General features: G+C 50.2%; 1 protein-coding gene across 1 annotated transcript; it reads right to left on the reverse strand.

The window, feature by feature from the left end:
- Positions 1-12,305: 12,305 nt before the first annotated feature.
- LOC141917259 (olfactory receptor 14A16-like) lies at positions 12,306-13,238 on the reverse strand. Its single transcript, XM_074810363.1, has one exon. The coding sequence runs from the start codon at positions 13,236-13,238 to the stop codon at positions 12,306-12,308; it is 933 nt and encodes a 310-aa protein (XP_074666464.1).
- Between the last annotated feature and the right edge of the window lie 6,431 nt (positions 13,239-19,669).

The raw sequence follows: 19,669 nt of genomic DNA on the forward strand, positions 1-19,669 counted from the left end.
TTTTTGCTTCCGCGTGCGGACCTTTGCTTCACTTTGCTTATATTAAAACTGCTTTTGTTTTACCCACAAGGGTTGTTTTTTTTTTTTCCTATCTTATTTTATTTCCCCTTTTTGCCCTGTTGAGAAAAAAAGGGGAAGGGGGGGGAAGTGATAGAGTGACTTGGTGAGTACTTGGTATTTAGCCAACGTCAAACCACCACAGTGACCCAACAGGCATAGGGAAGGGAGGCTGGAGAGTGATTCATGTCACCATTAGTAAAGTACAGCTGATAGAGATGGAGATCCACCTGGTGCCTTTGGAAATGCTCCCCAGTCCCTCCAAGCACCACTGCCAGGCCCTCAGGATTATACCCAGCCCACAGCCAGACAGGGCCCTTCCCCTCCTTGCTGTGAGAGCACCAGGATTCAAGAATCTCCAGGGGTGGCAGGGAGGGCAGTGAAGGTCCCAGCAGTCCCAGCAGTCCCTCTGGTGCCAGAGCAGCTCCCAGTGGTCGGGATGGGACTCACTGAAATGTCCAGTGAGCTTAAGGGAAAAAAAAAAAGATCTCCATGCTAGTGATCTCCAGCTCAGCTGGAGAAGCACTGACCAACCTCATCTAGCTGTGAAATTATCTGCTCAGGGCAGACTGTGGTACTAGATACCCTCAGAAATCCATTCTGACCCAAATAAAGGGCTGTAAGGTGGAAGTGGGGGTATGGGACACTGCTGTGATTTGAGGCACATCTGGCTTTTGTTGACCCTGCTCAACCCTGTCCTCAGGACTTCACCTCCCAAGAGTAGACACTGTCCTGTGGGTGGCAGGAGTCAAACAAGTGTGGGGAAATGACAATAAAGTCCTCAGAAATGCTGCCAGGCATTGCAGAATCACAGGATAGTTTGAGGTTGGACAGGATTGCTGAAGATTGTCTAGTCCAACCACCTGGCCAAGCAGGGTCAGCCAGAGCAGATTTCCCAGGACGACGTCCCTTTGGGTTTTGAGTATCTCTAGGGATGGTGGCTCTGCAACCTCTCTGGGCAACCTGGTCCAGTGGACAGCCACCTTGAAATGCAAAAAGTGTTTTCTTCTGTTCAGCTATAATTTGCCATCTTTCAATTTATGCCCATTGCCTCCTGTCCTGTCACTGAACACCACTGACCAAAGCCTGACTGCCTTTTCTTAAGAGCCTTCTCTCAGAGATTTAGAAACAGTGACAAGCTCCCCCTGAGCCTTCTCTTCTCCAGGTTGAACAGGCTCAGCACTCTGAGCCTTTTTCCACATGAAAGACACTTCTATCCCTTAACTGCCTTTGTGGCCCTTTGCTAGACTTGCTCCAGTATTGCTTTTGTAGGGAGGAGCCCAGCACTGGACAAAATACTCCAGGTGTGGCCTCACCAGCACTGAGTACAGAGGGATCATCTTCCTCGGCTTTATAATAACGCTCTTTCTAGTGCAATTCAGGAGGCCGCTGGCCTTCTTTAACACAATTGTACATTGCTGTCTCATGGTCAACACCAGGACGCCTGGGTCCTCCTCTGCAGAGGATCTTTCCAGCCAATTGGCCCCCAGCATGTACTGGTGCCTGGGGGCATTCCTCCCCAGTGGCAGGACTTCACATATCTCTCTGTCAAACTTCAGACCAGTTCTCCAGTCTCTCCAGGTCCCTCTATACAGCAGCACACCTGCCTTGTGTATTAGTCACTCCTCCCAGTTTGGTATCATCTGCAGTCTTGAAAATTCTGAACTTGTGTATTTGCCGTGAGTGTGTACTCTGTCATGTTGTCCAGGTCACTAATGAAGAGGTTAAACAGGACTGGACTCAGCAGTGGCCCCTGGGGTTCACCACTGGTGCCCTGCTCCCAAGGGGACTTTGTGCTCTTGGTCATGGCCTTCTGGATCCGGCCATTCACCCTGTTTCCAGTCCACCTCACTCTGCCTATCAGGGTTTGACGGGATGCAGCGTGAAAAGAATTGTTAATATGGAGGTGAAACACCTTGGCTGCTCTCCCCTCATCCACCAGCCGAGGCATCTCATTGCTGTGCTGGGTTAACCGTGGCTAATCACCAAACTGCCACCCAGCTGCTCACTCACTGCCTTTCCCACCCCAGCGGAATGGGGGAGAAAATAGGAAGAATGGGAATGAGAAAGCTCCTGGGTTGGGACAAGGACAGGGAGATTATTTCCCAGTTCCCATTGCGGGCAAGACATGACTTAGAGGAAAACAAGTCAATTTATTGTCAGTTAAAACAGAGATTTAATTATGAATTCATGTAATGGGGGAAAAAAGAAAAACATTAAAACAACACCTTTCCTCCTCCCTTCCCCAGGCTCAGCTTCACTCCTTCACCCCATCCTGAGGAATGCAGGGGCATTTGGGATTGGGGGTCACAACCAGTACATAACAGTTTTTCTCTACTACTTGTTCTTTCCCACAGTTTTTCTCTGCTCTGGCACTCCATGGTCCTCCATGGGTTGCAGGGAAGATCTTCTCCACCATGGACCGCCTCCTCCTCTTTCTCCAAACTTGGTGTTCCCTCCATGGTTTCTTAATGTGTTTGTTTCCTCTAGCTCAACTGGTCTGGTGTTTTCTGTCCTTTCTTGAATATGTTTTCACAGAGGCACGACCAGTTTTGCTGATGGGCTGATCTGTGTCCTGCGTTGAGACCGTTGTGGAGCTGGAAACAGATCTGTGTGGCACAGAGCAATCCCTGGCCTCATCCCATAAAGCCCCCTTGCAGCCCCTCCAGCTACCAACCCCTTGTCACATACACCCCATACAGTCACCCACTGTGGAAAGGGGAGGTGCAAAAGACTCTTTTGTTTGTTTGTTTGTTGAACTATGGTTTCCTTTATTATTCTCTGTTGACAATTAAGGAAAAGCTTTCTGTGAGTGTCTGTGCAGCCAGTTCTCCAAATGGAGCAGGTAGGAACTGGTGCAAATGAGCTGCAACCTTCAGCTACAGACAGAAAGACTGGATCTGAAAAAGCCCAGGGGGCTGAGAAGAGAGACCTCAGTGTTGGGACATAGTGACAAACGTTGGCCGTAGAGTGTGTAACCTCACCAAGCTTGCTTTTCCTACATGGATTTTCAGACTCCATCAGGGCACATGCAGAGTCAGTATAAACTGGAAAATGTAGATTTTACTTGATCTGGAAGGTGAAAACTGAAGAAAATTGAAAAAACAAAATTTAAAAAATAAATTCTTTAATATGTAAATCTTTCTTTTTTAGGACCTACTTCAGAAATTTCACTATTTTCAAGAATTGAAGAATTAATAAAATTATGCACAAAGTTTTGCTTCTTAGAGCACATAGGTGTCTCCACCACAAGCTGTCCTACAGTGTCTTGCATCTCTGTCTTTTCCAAACTTTGGAATTTTTTCCCCTGCTGCTGTTCCACACGAGCACCACTAATACCGCCCCAGGAGACGTGGAAAGTGTCAAGCATGATGACATGACCCTGGACACAATGTTCAAGGGCAGGTGGGCACAGGTGATCTTCTTCTCAGTCCTGCTGGTGAGGGTGAATGCTTTGACAAGGGAATAGACCCTGCAGGTAGACAATTGGTTTTGCCACTGGTGTTAGTAATGGGTTTCTATGACCTTGATAGCCTCCCTGAGGAAGAGATGGGATTCGCCTGATCAAGTGCGGCGAAACTACCTTTGCTAACAGGCCGGCCAACCTGGAAAGAAGACTTTAAACTGAAAGGGTGGATGAAAGGAGACAGTGGCCAACAGTCAGGTGAGGAAGTGGGGGACAGATTTTCAAGGAAAGGGTCTTGTATGATGAGATCGGAAGGGACATGGTAATAAACAAAGAGAGCTTAGGAGGAAACACCTTAAAATACGCACATAAAGAAGGAGGTGCTTCAGGACAGCAGAATGGAATGCTCTCCTGTCATTTCTGGGTGATCAGCATGACTGGACACCTCTTCTGAGTGCTGGCACAGTAATTCTCACAGCGTGGAGAGCAAACAAGAGGAATTAGATGTCTGTGTGCAGTGACAGATCTCTAGTCTCATTTGGATAACAAAGATGTGGGGCATTGCTGACACCACTGCAGTGCTGCGATGGATGGATGCTGGCATTGTAGAAGGACAGGCTGAAAAGGTGAGGGAAGGGAGGTGCCCTGCCCATGAGAGAGCAGTGGGAATGCATGGAGCTCTGCCTGGGAAGAGGTGATGAGTCAGCTGAGAAGCAATGGACTAGTGGGCAGAGCCACATGGGCTACACTGTAGTGAGTATCTGCTATAGGCAATCAGGATGATGTTAAGAGCCTGCAGAGAAAGAGCTGCAGGTGTGAGACACTGAGCACAGCCTTTGGTAGAGACAGTTGAAGGCTCTTGCATAGCTGAGAGCCCCCAACAGAGCCAAAATCTTTTCCCCCTTGCCAATGGTTGTTGCTTCTGCAGCTAACACCTACCAGGAGAAACCTTAGCCTCATGGCACCAAGAACTCGTGGCCTCCTTGCCCAAACCAGAACAGACCCATCAGTTCCATACCATAGTCCTGCCCTTGGCACTGCACATTGCCACATGACACTGCCCCAGGAAGAGCCCTGGGCAATGGGTGAGGGACAGGATCTCCCTTCCCAGGGGCTGCGGGTCAGGCTTTGGCCCTTTGGCTTCAACACATTAAGGTGGACTAAGCATCAGAACCACCTTTACACTGTGTTTGCTTACCTCTCATTCCTGCCTCCACCTTTCTGCTCTAACCAGCCCCTGGGGAGGCTTTGTTGGGGATGGCCCTCAGTGGGACCCATTAACACTCCTTGGAACTGTAGGCGTTGCTTCTGATCTTGACTTCTTCAGCTGTTGGTTCAGGCTCCTCTCAGTGTCTGAGGCTCATGGTCTCAGCACCAAAGACACCATGGGGCTCATTAAAATGCAAAAAGCCATGTCTCTTTCAATTATTTCCTTCAGTCTTCAAGTCTTGGGTAGCTAATTGAAGAGGTCTCTGGAGTGTACGTAAAGGGGAAGTTTTCACTGAGCATTTAATAGAGCAGTATTTTTTACTATTAAGTGTCTTGTCTTTTTCAGTTTACAGCAGAAGTGATGGCAGCATTCTCTTAATTGATGTTGAGGCAGGGGGTCTCCTACTGCTGTCAGGAGGGGTAGGACCAGCTCCTCCTGGAGGTCAGACACTGCATGGACAACCTGATTTCTTACCTCCCCAGCCTGGGCATTTCTCCCATCGGCCCCCTGGGACTTGCAGCACTTCTCCTGACATCAGACTTCTCCACCCCAGCTGCAGCTGGAGGTTACAGCTCCTCTGCACCAGCTCCCGCTGCCTTCCCTCACAGACCTGGCTGCACACAGGCACAGCAGAATTTCTCTTCATTGCAAACAAACAGAAGGAAAACATGGGAAAGTTTAACAAACAACAACCCCCACTGCTCAGCTGTGTGCTAAGGGGAAGCTGCCTCCACTGAGGTTCACCATCCCCAGGGGAGAACCTCACTAGCAATGTTTCAGACAGATGGATGGGAAATGAGAGATATGAACACAATGAAGGAGGTGGCTGAAGAGAGAATTAGACTGCTGAAAGACAAGGGCAGGCTTCTAACTCCCTGAAGCTCAGAGCTTCAGTTTCATTTAATACACTTCCGAGAAATTCCCATTTGGTCATGGTGGAAAAACATCATCACTGTATTCAAAGTTTTCAGTCATCTCAGCTGAGGAAAAGGTGCTCAGGTGTTTTTGAAAAGTGTCAGGCAGTTGTTCCCCTTTCCAGGCAGAGCTCAGCTGTCTGACCATGGACATCGATTGCCCCTTGCAGATGCCCTGGTGTCTCTGACGTATTTCCCTCGGGAGCTGCTGGTAGAGACTGGGCAGAGGGGCCCAGGACACCTGCACTGCCACCAGGCATCTTTTTCCCTGTGACTTAGGGCATCTGTGTCCCTGTAGCTATATCCCACCCTGGTTCTGGAAATATTTTTGTCTTTCAAAATTGTAATTAAATATATGTTCATGAAATGCCCCGAAGACAGATATATCAAAGTGTATTAAAGATGAAATAAACACCAAAAAATGTAAAAAAGCTGAAAGTTCTATTGAGAAACTATTCATTTTTCTTCTGTTTTCCTCTTTTTTTCTTTGTTCCATTTTTATTGACATTTTTAAACATTTTTATCATACTCAGGCTTGCAGCATAAAATACAGATATTTCTATGTCTTGCAGAGGTCCCAACGCACTAAAACCACTCCCCACCCAGGAGCATCCTTGCCACTCCTCACCCCTTGCACAAAGAGTCACCACTAAGGTGGCAGGCTCTCTCACCTGATACGGGGAAGCTGGGTGACCACCTGCAGTGAAACACCCTGAGTTTGGGTGGCCAGATTTGCACTTGTCTCTACACATCTGTGTTACAGTGTCTGCTCAATGGGGTCTCTGGATCATCCATGAACACTCCCTTTTTATTGCCTCCAGGGTACATGAAGTGTGACTCCTTTTTAGGTGAAGAAAGGGAGGACACTGCTCTCCCCCAACATCAGACACCTTGCTGCAGATGTCTATGTCAAATCAAGTTGTCTGGACTTCCCCTACTAGTCAATGAAGACAAAGGAGTTGTCTCCACTGAGGTGTCTGGAGATCCTTTTCCTGGTGATGAAGGAATGCTCCAGAAGGGTTCCCATAGGTCCTGGGTCACCCTTCTAAGCACCCTGTGGGTACATCACCTACCCCAGAGCATCTCAGAGAGAACAGCTGATGGGTGAAGACAAAGGAATTACAAAAATGAATTTTCTCCATCATCTTCCTGGGGACTGAGATATGACTAACCAGCCTGTAGTTCCATGGATGCTCCCTGTTTCCCTGGTTGAAAATGGGTGCAATGTCTGCCATTTCCCACCCTGTTTGCCCTGACATTTCAGAGGTGACCAGGAGCAGCCTTGCAATGATCCCACCCAGCTCTCCCAGCACCCTTGGTCATATCCCTCTGCTCCCCTGTACCTGTGTGTGCCCAAGTGGTGCATGTGCTCCCCAGACACACCTTCCTCTGCCATGGGTGCAGCCCTGCCTGCACAGATGTTGGTTGGAGACTCAAAGACCAGGGAGGTCTGGGGGCAGATCTTACCAGGAGAAGAGGATGGGAACATACTGAGAACCTCAGCATTTTCTGGGATGTTACCACTACACCTCCCGTCTCAATGCACCATGAGACTTTTATCATCCGACTCCTTGTTCTTCCAGTGAACATACAGAAGACCTTCTGGTTGCTCTCCCCATTCCTGGCTAGTTCCAACTCCAGCTGTGCTATTGCCTTTCCTGCCAGCATCCCTGTACCCAAGACCATGTCTGTATCTGCCTCCTGGACACCCTGTTTCCTCTTCCAACCCTTTTCAATGCCTCTTGGTGTGTGAACTATTCATCTAGAAGATCCCTGTCTATCCCCACCAGCTAGTATGTGTTTAACTCACAGAACATCACACTGAGGTGTTTCTGTACTTTGATGTTATCCTGAAGATCTAAGAGGGCTCCATGGATCTTGGATCTCCAGGATCCTGCCAAGCAGATGCTGAACCGTGTGAAATGTGCTGTGCTGCAGGCTAAGTCTGTCATTCTGCTGTTTGTCTTTTTCCTCTGCCATGGTCACTGCAGCCATGGCTGCCCTCAGCATTCACATCCTCATCCAGTTCTGCCTTGTTCATGACTATCAGAGTGCAGCCCTAGTCAGTCATCACCTGCCTGTGTCCAAACAGGAACGGTGAGGCAGGGCAAAGGTGCCTGTCTGGGTACTGGCTGTGAGGACACCTCTGTTCCAGCCCCCTGACCAGCTGCAGCAGGCAGGAGGGCAGGTCACACTCATGGACACCCTGCTCAGCCCTGTCTGCTCTGGAGCAGACCTGACACCAAGCAGCATCTCCCCTCAGAACCACAGCTGGGACTGCAAGTTGGAGGGGGCTCACCTGGAAAGAAGTGCCCAGGAGTGAGCCAATACCCAGGCTGTGTGAGGGCTGACCAGGTGCCTGGAGGCCCAAACAATGAGGGAACCAAGTGATTTCAATTTTTATGAAGATGAATCACAATGGAGGAAGTTGAAGACCCACCATCAATGGCATGAGGAGCCTGTACGAGCAAGATTGGACAGACACCCTGTTTTGCTGATTAGGGATATCAATTAAACTCAGACACCAGAGTGAAAAGAGCAGGCGTATTCTACTAGAAATAACTAAATAATATAACAGAATAACACAGAAAACATACAGTAAGAAAAGACAGAGTAGTGCACTCAAACAAATAGGAAAATACAGGGTAATGCATCAAATCATTACTGCCTGAGAGAGAGAATAGTGATTAGGAAAGATACATCACCACTTGCATATGTTACCATCATCCAGATCCGCAGTCGCTGGGGAGCCCCGGTTACAGTGAGGATTCGGAGAGCCTGTCCCAGCCAGTGGGAAATCATACGTAGTGCGTCCACCTGTAGGTGAGGCTTCCAAAGCCGCTGTGAGTGGGTCCAGCCTTATATACCTAAAAATCAGCAAGCCAGAATAACTGGCACCTTTGTTTTAAGCGGAAATATCTGGTTTCCATCTCACATTAGATCCCCCCAGAGCCTGGCCAGGGCTCAAGGGAGAAGCTAAGGGAGTTTCCCTGCTTATCTAGTTGATTTATGAGTAAGGTCACACACCAGGTCACAGGGCCAGATGACTGTCTCTGTGGCCCTGCTATCTTGCTCACACACACAAAGAAGGATACATTCAAGATAGACATGTTTTATGATGTTTAAGCTACATCTTCTATGCATATTTCACTAATGACTCCATACTGAGTTAGCAGTTTTGGCTCAGGGCCTGTTGCTCAGGTTTCAACACTTCCACCTTTTACATCAGAATAGGTGGTTTGTTATAACTTAGTATAATACCTGTTAACACAATGGTTATCAGTTATAAAATATACATGATTCATCTATAGGTCAACTCTGGCTTGGGCCTATTGTCCAAGTCTTAGCACTTCACACCCAAACAGCGGTTTTCTAAAACAAGGAGAGACCAATTTCAGGTGGAGTCCACATGGCATGGGAATGCACCAGAAGGAGAAACTCCTTGCTGTCCATGAAGAGCGGGAATCTATTTCAGTCACAGGTGGCATTCAGCTTCCCTGATTCCCAAAACCTACCAGTAGCAGCTTCTAAGTGCAGACCAATGGCCTTTGGGGGTGTTAAAGCTGGATGCAGTGAGGTGTAGGGGTAATGTAGAGCTGTCTGAGGCAGTGCCTCCCAGGGTCCTCTTGCAGTCAAAGCAGAGTCAGGCGTATGGTGATTCTTAGCTTTATAGGGCTTTGTCCATCTGGGTCTTGAAAACCTGCAAGCATGGAGGACTTCACAGTCTCTCAGGGGGACCAAGACTTGTTCCAATGCTTGGATAGCCTCATGGTGAAGAAGGTGAGGCCCCCCTGGCTGTGCGGTACCCCTCCAGGCTGAAGAAGCGTGTCAGTAGGAGCCCTTTCACTGAGCAGAGGCCTGGGAGACCTTTTCAGGAAAGACTAGAGCAAAGGTGACGTTGAGTCCCTCATCCCCATCTGTCTCTGATGCTGTGAAACCCCCTCCCCATTCAGCAGCAACTCGCATGGGCCTTCTTCAGCCTTTTACTGCAAACACAGTGACAAGGTCTTCATTTTGCTCTGGATGTTGCCTGCAGCCCCCCTCAGCTCCAGGAGAGCTTTGTCTTTCCTAAACACATGCCCTCAGCTCAGGTCATATTTCTAAATTCCTCCTTCATAGCCTGTCCTTGCTTCCACTTCCTGATCGCTGTGACATGGGCCCCCACCTGGGACCCATCCCTGCACCAGTGCAGCCCCACTGCCCAACACATGCCCCCATGGCCCCCTCATCAGACACTGCCCAGGACAGGGTGTGTTTGGGGTGAGGAAACATTCTGCACCAGAGACCCTCCCTATGCGAGACCTCAGCATCCATCGCCACCAGCTGTCCTGCTTTTACAGCCCCCCAGAGCCTGGGCCTAGACAAGCTGCAGATTTGTCCCAGAAGAGGGTTCCCAGACAGCCCTGGTCTGGGGTCTGCCAAGGTCTGGGCAAGAAGAGAGGCTGGGTCAGGGCTGGCTCCTCCCCCAACAGAGGCACCAACACCAGCAGGAGGAAGGAGATGGGCACAGAGGAAAACCACCCATAAACTGGGGTGAGTGCTGGAATATGGCCGATGGGAGGGGCTTGGAGGTGATGAAGGCCATGGGGACCTTGTCAGTCTGTCCATGCCACAAAGGGCACAGACCGGCCTCCTCTTTCCTGCGCCTGTATATGTCGGCTCCCTTCCATGATATCTGGGTCTACACCACACACCCACTGCAGCGTGTCCTCTCCTTGCATCGTCACACAGCTCAGCTAACATTGGCTGTGTCCTCTCTCGTGCACTTTCCTGCCCAGGCCAGCCCCTCTCCAGCTCTTCCCTTCTCCCCTCCCTGCTCCCCAGTTTAACCCCACAGAGAAGCCCAGTCTGGGCTGCAGGGTACTGCAGAGCTCTGGGCACTCATCCCACAGCCCCAGCCCCTCGGAAGGGCACAGCAGAAGCTGGAAGGCAGAGGGGTCTCTGCATCAGCTCCAGGGTGAACATTCACCATGGCATGAGGAAATGGAGGTCAGTGAAACTGCAGGACTCCTGGTCTCAGGTCCAGAAGATCCTGAAACAAGGCACCACAGACTGACTGTGACCCTTCAGTGTCATCCTCTGCCCCAGGCCGGCAGAAGAGTCATGGCCAGGTGACAGAGCAGCTTGCCCTGCCCACCTATCTGCAGAAAGAGGTTTCTCTTTTTCATGGATTCCTCCCTGAAGGCACAAAAATGCTCCCTTGCTCTTCTCCAGTGACATCCCTGCTCCCCAGAGAGCCTTTCCCCACATAAGTGTATCCGTGCTGGCCTGCCCAGCCATTCCTGGCTCTGTCCCTGTGCTGCCTGCGGGTCCCAAGCTGGCAGTGCTGCTCTGCAGAGCAGGGGGACTATGGTGCCCTGGGGACACGGGGTGACCCTCCACTACCTGTCCTAGCTGGGGTGGGGACCAGACCCAGGCAGATGGGGTTAACTGCTGTTGAGGCCTTTTCATCTTCCCTGGATGGCTCAAGGGCCAAGAATGGGGCTGGGCAGGAAAATGGGGTGTCTCTAAAAGCACAAAAGGCAAGGGAGGGCTTCAATAGATCCAAACCATGGGCTCTCAAAGATGTCCTGAACCATTCTCCAGTCTTGTGCCCCTTTGCCTTCTGGCTCCTCACAGCCCCTTCTGGCATTTCAGGGCCCTCATTAGACCATGGTATCCTCAGGTTCACCTTTTCCTCCAGGAGACTCCACCTTGGATGGTCACTCAGTTTATGAGGCACCACACACTGCCCCCCCCAGGCTCACACACTGTCCCTGGAGATCCCCTCAGCTCTCCTGGCAACACCCAATTCCTTTCCAGGATGGCATCTGCCATCAGCCCCACTGCAGGTGGGACAGTGCCAGGCAGGTAAATCAAAGACAAGTTGCTGTCTGCATGGACATGTGCAACCAAGAAGGGACGTCTTTGTCCAGCCCTTGGTCCCCCTGGGACTCTGGGCTTGTCCCCCTGAACCCATCATATACCCAAGAAGAGTAAAATTCCTTTGGAGGGAACAAAAAATTGGGTGTATTCGAGCATTGGAAGGAGCATCCAGCCTTCTGACCCTGCCCTGAGGAGTCCCTTTGGTTATGGTGGTGCTGACATGGAGGCCAGCTCTGACACCATGGTTCACATGGCCTGCTCCTGCCTGCAGCCACAGGGATGTCACTGTGGACACAATGGGAGTGTGAAAAGCTACACCAGAGCTTGGGGGTGACACAAATGCAAGGGCACAGCAGGACAGTGTGGAAGTAAGGAGAGCCCAGCACAGAAAAGGCCACGTCCTGCTGCTGCCCTTGGCCGTGACTGCAGGGAAGCAGCAGTCCCAGCTCACAGGCAGCAGAGAGGCAGTGCCTGCCGAGGCAGCGAGGGGCAGCCCCGAGGGGCACTGGGGCTGCTCCTCCATGGGGCAGCTGGGCCCTTGGCTCCTGAATCCCTTCTGCCTGCTGGGGCTGTACCCCAGATCCAGAGAGACCTAAGAGATATGGAGAGGGAAAGGATGATATTCAGGCTTCTTTAGCAATGCGAAGAGCCTTGTTCCTTATGAACATTATGCTTAGAAGACAGGAAAAAAAAAAAAAGTTTTCAAGCTGAAAAAGATAGATAAATACTCTATAATTGCAATTAATATTATCACATGTACGAAATAAATACAATGTAGATAAACACAAGGACAAAAGACAGGCTGGGATTTTACTGAATTCCTGGGAGTAACATGAGGATGGTGGGCACCTTATTAATGCTGGAATGATATGTATTTGTATAGTCTCCTCAGGGAATACTTGACCTCTTGGTTTCTCATGCTGTAGATGAGCGGGTTCAATGCTGGAGGCACCACCGAGTACAGAAATGACACCACCAGGTCCACCGTTGGGGAGGAGATGGAGGGGGGCTTCAGGTGGGCAAACATGCCAGTGCTGACAACCAGGGAAACCACAGCCAGGTGAGGGAGGCACGTGGAAAAGGCTTTGTGCCGTCCCTGCTCAGATGGGATCCTCAGCACCACCCAGAAGATCTGCACATAGGACACCACAATGAAAACAAAACATGACAAATAAAAAGAGACACTAACCACGATAAGCCCAACTTCCCTGAGGAAGGAGTGTGAGAAGGAGAGCTTGAGAATCTGGGGGATTTCACAGAAGAATTGGTCCACAGCATTGCCTTGGCAGAGTGGTAGTGAAAATGTGTTGGCCGTGTGCAGAACAGCCCAGAGAAAACCAGTGCCCCAGGCAGCTGCTGCCATGTGCACACAAGCTCTGCTGCTCAGGAGGGTCCCATAGTGCAGGGGTTTGCAGATGGCAACATAGCGGTCATAGGACATGATGGTGAGAAGGGAAAACTCTGCTTGGATTGAAAAAAGAAAGAAAAAGACCTGTGCAACACATCCATAGTAGGAGATGTTCCTGGTGTCCCAGAGGGAATTGTCCATGGCTTTGGGGAGAGTGGTGGAGATGGACCCCAGGTCAAGGACGGAGAGGTTGAGGAGGAAGAAGTACATGGGGGTGTGCAGGTGGTGGTCACAGGCGATGGCGGTGATGATGAGGCCGTTGCCCAGGAGCGCAGCCAGGTAGATGCCCAGGAAGAGCCAGAAGTGCAAGAGCTGCAGCTCCCGTGTGTCTGCGAATGCCAGGAGGAGAAATTCAGTTACGAAGCTTCTGTTGGACATTTGCTTCCTCTGGGCATGGGGCCTGTGCAAGGAGAAAAATGCAGTTCAGATTTAAGACTGACGTTATTGTCTAAAACTTGACAGAATCACCACCCCTCACAGTCCCTGTCCTTCCAGAAAGACCTTCATGCAGCTCCCGGGCTGCAGCTCTGGTGTTTGCTGGCTGAGGGGGCAGTGGGGAGCAAGGGATTCTGCTGTGGGCTCTGCAGGAGTCAGTCCTGCTGTGCCCCAACAGGCAGAGGGGAACCCGCAGTGATCACTGCTTAACTCCACTCCTGAAATCCAAGAGATTTCAGCCTTGTCCCTCCCAGTGCCCCCGGCTGCAGAGCAGAGCTGTGGGGCTTTGCTCTTCTTGCTTTTGCTCCTGTTGCCCTGTCCTACCTGAGGAGTGCGTTCTGAAGGCAGACAGCCTGGACATTTCTGCTGCGCTACAAGTGCTCCATGGAGAGTCCGGGGGTGCAAATGGGCAGAGCCTTAGTGCAGAGTCACACCCAGCTGTTCCCTTGACATGAAATTGGATGCTGCTGAGAGCAGAGGAATCCAGTTGAAAACTCCCCTCCCCAGTAAAGATCTCTGAGCTTTTTGATTCCTTGAAGACAGGGTGTCTGGAGAAAGAGCCAGCTTTATCCCCAGCCCATGGGCAGCATTACCCAGAGACCCCCAGGATAGAAGGGGGCTTGGGCACCTTGCCGCCATGGACACATCTGCATGGCAGGACCTGCAGGGCCAGTTGCTGAGCTGCAGCTGAAAGCCCCATCCCCAGAGAGCCTGAAAACAGGAGCAGCAGCAGCAGGGGCAGGTGGAGAACCAAGGAGCAATGCCCCAGTTCTTCTGCCAAGGGAGGCAAGGCCAGGGAGGGACTGATGGGCACTCAGAAGAGTCTCCTCTGCTGCAGCTCTGGCTGCAGAGGACACAGCTCCTCCTCTGGAAACGGGGTCTGCAGGGCAGAGGGTCTGCTGTTAGGGGGAGGAGACCAGGGGGGCTTGTTAGATAAACAGCTCTTCCAGTGAACGGCTAACAGGGAGGTGCCTGAATACCACCCCCACCCAGCCATTGCTGTCAGCCTGTTTCATTCCCTGCCAATGCCTCTGGTGCCTAGAGCTGTACCTACCAGGAGCTGTTCCCCTTTCCCCTTATCTCCTCGCTGTTAGTGCTCACTGCCCCCATCTGACCCGCTGTGTGCTCAGCTCTGCCCTGCAGACCCCTCCTGGCAGCAGGACTCTGCACAGGGTCATATCTGTATGTGCAAGTCTAAGGAGCAGGTCAGGAAAACACTGACGAGATAACTGAACTTTCTGTAGGCAAATAAATGCTTAAAGGAACTTTATCATGTTCCTAAAATACCTATTGCTCCGTAAAGGGTAATGCTGTAGGAGTGTTCCTCTGTTGTCCAAACCTGCAGCTGCATTACGATACCCCACAACCACAGCTGGAAAAAAAAAGCACAGACTTCAGAAAGCACCTTTTCTTCCAGGTAGCCCCTGCCTTCATGTGCTTCTTGAACTGCTGCCTCTGCGAATGTCCTAGGAGTGATCTGGAGCTGTGAGCAGCCCTGACTCACGCAGTACCCTCTCCACAGCAGAAGGACCCTGCCCTGCTGGGGGTCTCTCCTTCCCACCACAGCTTCTTCCCACAGCGCTGTGGGCAGCTCCCCGGCAGGCTGAGTGCTGACCCTGGCCGGCAGCAGAGTCCCTGCCCCAGCACACAGCCCCTGGGCTGCAGGGACCCTGCTCTGAAGGACAGCCCTGGGCACCCCTGGCTGCACCCACGGCTGCACACCCCTGCAGCCATCCCCAGGAGAAGGCAGCCGCCATGGCCTGTCTCTCTGACAATGCAGCAGGGAAGCCCTGCTCTGGAGCATGTCCTCCTCCTCTAGACAGGAGGGAGATTCCTGGTGACTGTGCCAGCTTCACCAGATCCCTCCACGACCTGAAGCTGCATTGCCCTGCACCCAGAGACTTACTGTGTCAAAGGCTGTAAAGATTTCTCCTCCACGGAGCTCTCAGCATCCTCCCACTCCCATCTGCCTTTCCCCTCTCTGTGCTCGGATCCTCTGCCCTCGGTGCCTGTAGGCAGTGCCCTCAGCCCTGCTGCGCTTTGCAGAGGAGCTGCTCCTGGGCAGAGCTGTCTCTCTGCAGCGCTGCCCACTTGTCCCAGGAGCCCGGCCCAGCTCTGCAGCAGAGGACCATCCCAAGGCATCTTAATGACCCCTCAGGTGGGTTTGGTGTCGAGTCCATGAACCTCAGACAGTGAGAAGCTGCTGAAGAAACCTCTGAGGAAGTCAAATTTAGATTCAAACTCCAAATTTTCTTGTGGCTTTAATGGGTCCCACTGAGGGACACTGTTGACAAAGCCTCCCCAGGCTCCAGTTAGAGCAGAAATGTGGAGTCAGTGATGGCAGGTAGGGAAAAGCAAAGGAAAGGTGGCTCTGATGCTGGGGAAACCTGCATGTGTTTCATGAAACCAAAGCACGGACCCCTGACCCCATTACCCAAAGGGCCAAGCCGTGACCGCCAGCCCCTGGGAAGGGAGATCCTGTCCCTCACACATTGCTCAGGGCTCTTCCTGGGGCAGTGGGCGATGAAGATGTGCACCTGCCAGGCTCCTGAGTAGGGACAAGTGGGCAATGAGGCCCCAGTGCTGCAGGGGACTGTGCCTCCTCATAGGCATCAGTGGCAGAAACACCAGCCATGGCCAAAGTCAGGAAGTGGGTGACTTTTTTTGGGGTTTTCAGCTTTTCCACAATCCTCTGTCACCTCGACCACAGGCTTTCCTATGGTGTTGCATCACCTGCACCTCTTTCCCTGCAGGCTGTACTCACCCACCCAGCTGTCTCACCTTGCTCTCACCTGAGCATCTTCCTTCCTTTACTGATATCTCACCATCCTCCCTGGATCTTTCTTGAAATGTTGGGTTTTCGTTTTTGAAATCTTCCAAAAGCCTTGTACTGATCCAGACTCCTTTTGGGTGATGTGTTACACTGCAGCACTGCTCTTGGAGTGAACACTTTTTCTCCCTGTGTATAGCCTGGACTTTCCCAGCTGCACTTTCTGGCAGTATTTCATTCTCATGCTGTTTTAAGCTATGAAGAAAAACTCCACTATCTCTGAAACCTCTCTTTAAGCACTCTTGGGCTACTCTTATTCTGTCCGGAGTCTCCACACCAGTAAGCCCAGGGCATTCAGCCTCTCTATACTGGTCATGTGCTTGAGGCCTCCAAGCGCCATCTTGGGAGAAGTCTGGGAACCCTCCAAGGTGTTTGCAGAGGAAAATGTAGTGGTGATGTGCCAAGAAAGAGGGATTGAGAATTTTATCAGTGCCTGTAGTGGCAGGACAAGTGGCTACAGTTTTAAACTGAAATGGGGTAGATTTAGGTTTGATATAAGGAAAAAGTATTTTACTGTGATGGAGTTGAGACACTGGAACATTTTGCCTAGAGAACTTCTGGGGAGGAGGCATCCACAACTTCTCTGGGCAACATGTTCCAGTGTCTCACCACACTCGCAGTGAAGAATTTCTTCCTTGTATTGAATCTAAGTCTACATCTACTTTCTTTCAATTTAAAAAATGTTACCCTCATCTTATCTCTACACTCCCTGATAAAGAGTCCTCCTCATCATTTCTGTAGGCCCCCTTGAAGTACTGGAAGGCTGCTATAATGCCTCCCTGGAGCCTTCTCTTCTCCAGGCCGATCAACCCCAACTCTCTCCGCCTGTCCTCATAAAGGAGTTGCAATGCCAAGTAAAGGACAACAAGGGCACAATAACTTCCAGGTTCCCCATGGGGCTGTGAGGAGGCAACGAGGTTCCGCTGCCATGAGGACATGTCTTCTCATAGGCAACTGCCATAGTCAAAGTGTGGTGGTACAGACCCCCCGGGCCACTAGCCAACATTGTGTTCTTGTCTTGGTTCCAAGTGCGGTGGGCTGGGATGATCTGGCACATGTTTATCTTGGCTACAAATGCAGCCAGTTGGGATAATCTGGTACTTTCTTGTCCTGGTTATAACTACAGTGCGGTAGGACTATTAGGCACTTCCTAACTGTACCTGAAACTCCTGCTGCCTGGATTGTAGCCCACTCTGGGAGGTACCAGAATTACCTGACAAGAATTGTGGCCAAAATGAAAAAAATACTGACCAAAGACAATCATCTCATGATCCTCTAAATAGTGACCCTAAGTGTGACCCTTTGGGCTCTCCAGGATCGCAACAGGCTGTGCCCCAGTATCATTCTCTGAGCTGGGATGTCTCTTAGGGCACATTTTGTGAGGATTTCAAAGAACAGATTTCATCAAGATTTCCAAGATCATCTGCTGATAGATGCTGACAAAGAGAAAGGGTCTGTGCTGAGAAATGATGACAGGGACTAGTGAGAAATTAACTACAATTAGATTTCGCTAAGTTTCAGTGATCATTTGGTACCAATAATTGACTATCACATGTTAAACTCTGTACCTCTCTGTGCATGTATGCTTGTGTGTGTGTTTATTTGATTTAGGAAACTTTATAATGTTGATTATAATGAATTTTATTAAATCACCCTTATAATCAGCCAGTGATTAAGTATTGCCAAAAATCATTCAACCTAATCTTGTGGTTTACCTTCTTAGTGTTAATACATCTTAAATTTCTGCTACCTCAAAATTTTGTGGGATATATAATCACTGCTTCCCCAACAAATTAGCATAACAAGTCAACAAGATATTTTCCTCACTCTTAATATTAATTCCATCAGACATAAACCCTTGACCAGGTCTAGGACTAAGATTGGATCTAGCTGCACCTAGACTCCTCTCTGAGGAAGAGTTTAGAAAGTAAGGGTGCCCCATCTGAACCTCATGACACAATGGAAGGGTCTCCCTTATCTTTTTGCATCTTCGGTCTCTGTGTAAATCATTCTAACTCGATTCTACCTCAATTTTCCTTCCTGTGTTTCTTCCATGTAGTAAGTACTAGACTGAAACTTGCCATCAAATTTCATTAAGTCACACTGTTGCAAATTCACATTAAAATCACTTTTTGCTAATACCTTCCCCCATGATACTTTAAGTGATCTAAAACACTCATCCATGACATGAGGGAAAAAAGACCTGGGTTCTGTGGGCACCTTCCAGCCTTGCCAGCGCCCTTGGCCATCCCCAACACAGGCTGTTCTACCCTGTCCCACTCCTGCCCCTCTCTCCCTGCAGGCTGTAGCACCCATCTCCCTTCCCCACCTTGCTCCCACCCCACCATTTCCTGACCTTCACTGATGTTTCCCACTACCAAGGAAAACTCTACTACCTCAGAAACCTCCCTCCCAGCAGGGAACCCAACCCAAAGGCCTTCCTGTCATCTTTCACCTGACCAGAGAGCAGGAACTCCACCAGGATCTTCTAAACCACATGACCCCTCTGGCCTTTCAGCTTCTCAGATGGATGTGACCAAGCCATGTGCCTGCTGCTGTCCCATATGTGCTCAGGTGGAATGGACATGACAACCCATGCACTTTCCCAGCCATGTGCCTGCTGCTGGCCTGTCACCTCCAGAGACAGAACTGACCCCACGGTCCCCTCCACAGCCACACGCTTCCTCCTGAATTGTGAGTTTCTGAGACACAACAGATCTCATAATACCATATGCATCCATCTCCCTCCTCATGGCCCAGGACCTGACCAGATCAAAGTCTGCTTGTTTATTAACATCTATCAGATATATTTCCTGGTAATGATTTGAGTTGAGAAATATTCTTCACAGTTATGTATGTAGTTATGTTGACACATTTTATATCTGCCTCTTTTTTTATTTCCTTCTTCCTCAGCCTATTCTGTCATGAAAACCTCGTCAAGGGAAAGACTCTTTGAATCATAGAGTAACTCATATGTGAAGAGAGCCCTGAACAACCTCTTGTCTGACTTTTAAGTGCATGTAGAAGGGATGTTTCCTTTGAACATCCAATATAGTACAGGCAATCGCGGTGCCAAGAGGAGCTGTGCTTCTGTACCAACAACTTCGGAAGCGGCTCGAATCCCCTCATATGCTGCCAGTATCTCCTTTTCAGTTGGAGTGCAGTGGGCTTCTGATCCTCGATATCCCCAGCTCCAAAATCCTAATGGTCGACCTCAAGTTTCACCTGGTATCTTCTGCCAGAGGCTCCATGTGAGGCCATGCTCCCCAGTTGATGTGTAAAGTACATTTTGCTCATCTGGTCCTGTCCGAACAGGCCCAAGAGCTACTGCCTGAGCTATCTCCTGTTTGATGTGCTCAAAGGCTTGTTGTTGCTCAAGACCCCACTCAAAATTGTTCTTCTTTCGGGTTACTTGATAGAGAGGGCTCACCAGCTGACTGTAACCTGGAATGTGCATCCTCCAAAATCCCACAAGTCCTAAGAAAGCTTGTGTTTCCTTCTTGTTGGTCGGTGGAGACATAGCTGCTATCTTGTTGACAACATC

Source organism: Strix aluco, chromosome 36, assembly GCF_031877795.1.
Source record: "Strix aluco isolate bStrAlu1 chromosome 36, bStrAlu1.hap1, whole genome shotgun sequence".
Taxonomy (NCBI): Eukaryota; Metazoa; Chordata; class Aves; order Strigiformes; family Strigidae; genus Strix; species Strix aluco.

Coding starts and splice junctions, on each gene's coding strand:
- LOC141917259 (XM_074810363.1), bottom strand. CDS start 13,238: ATGTCCAACAGAAGCTTCGTAACTGAATTTCTCCTCCTGGCATTCGCA.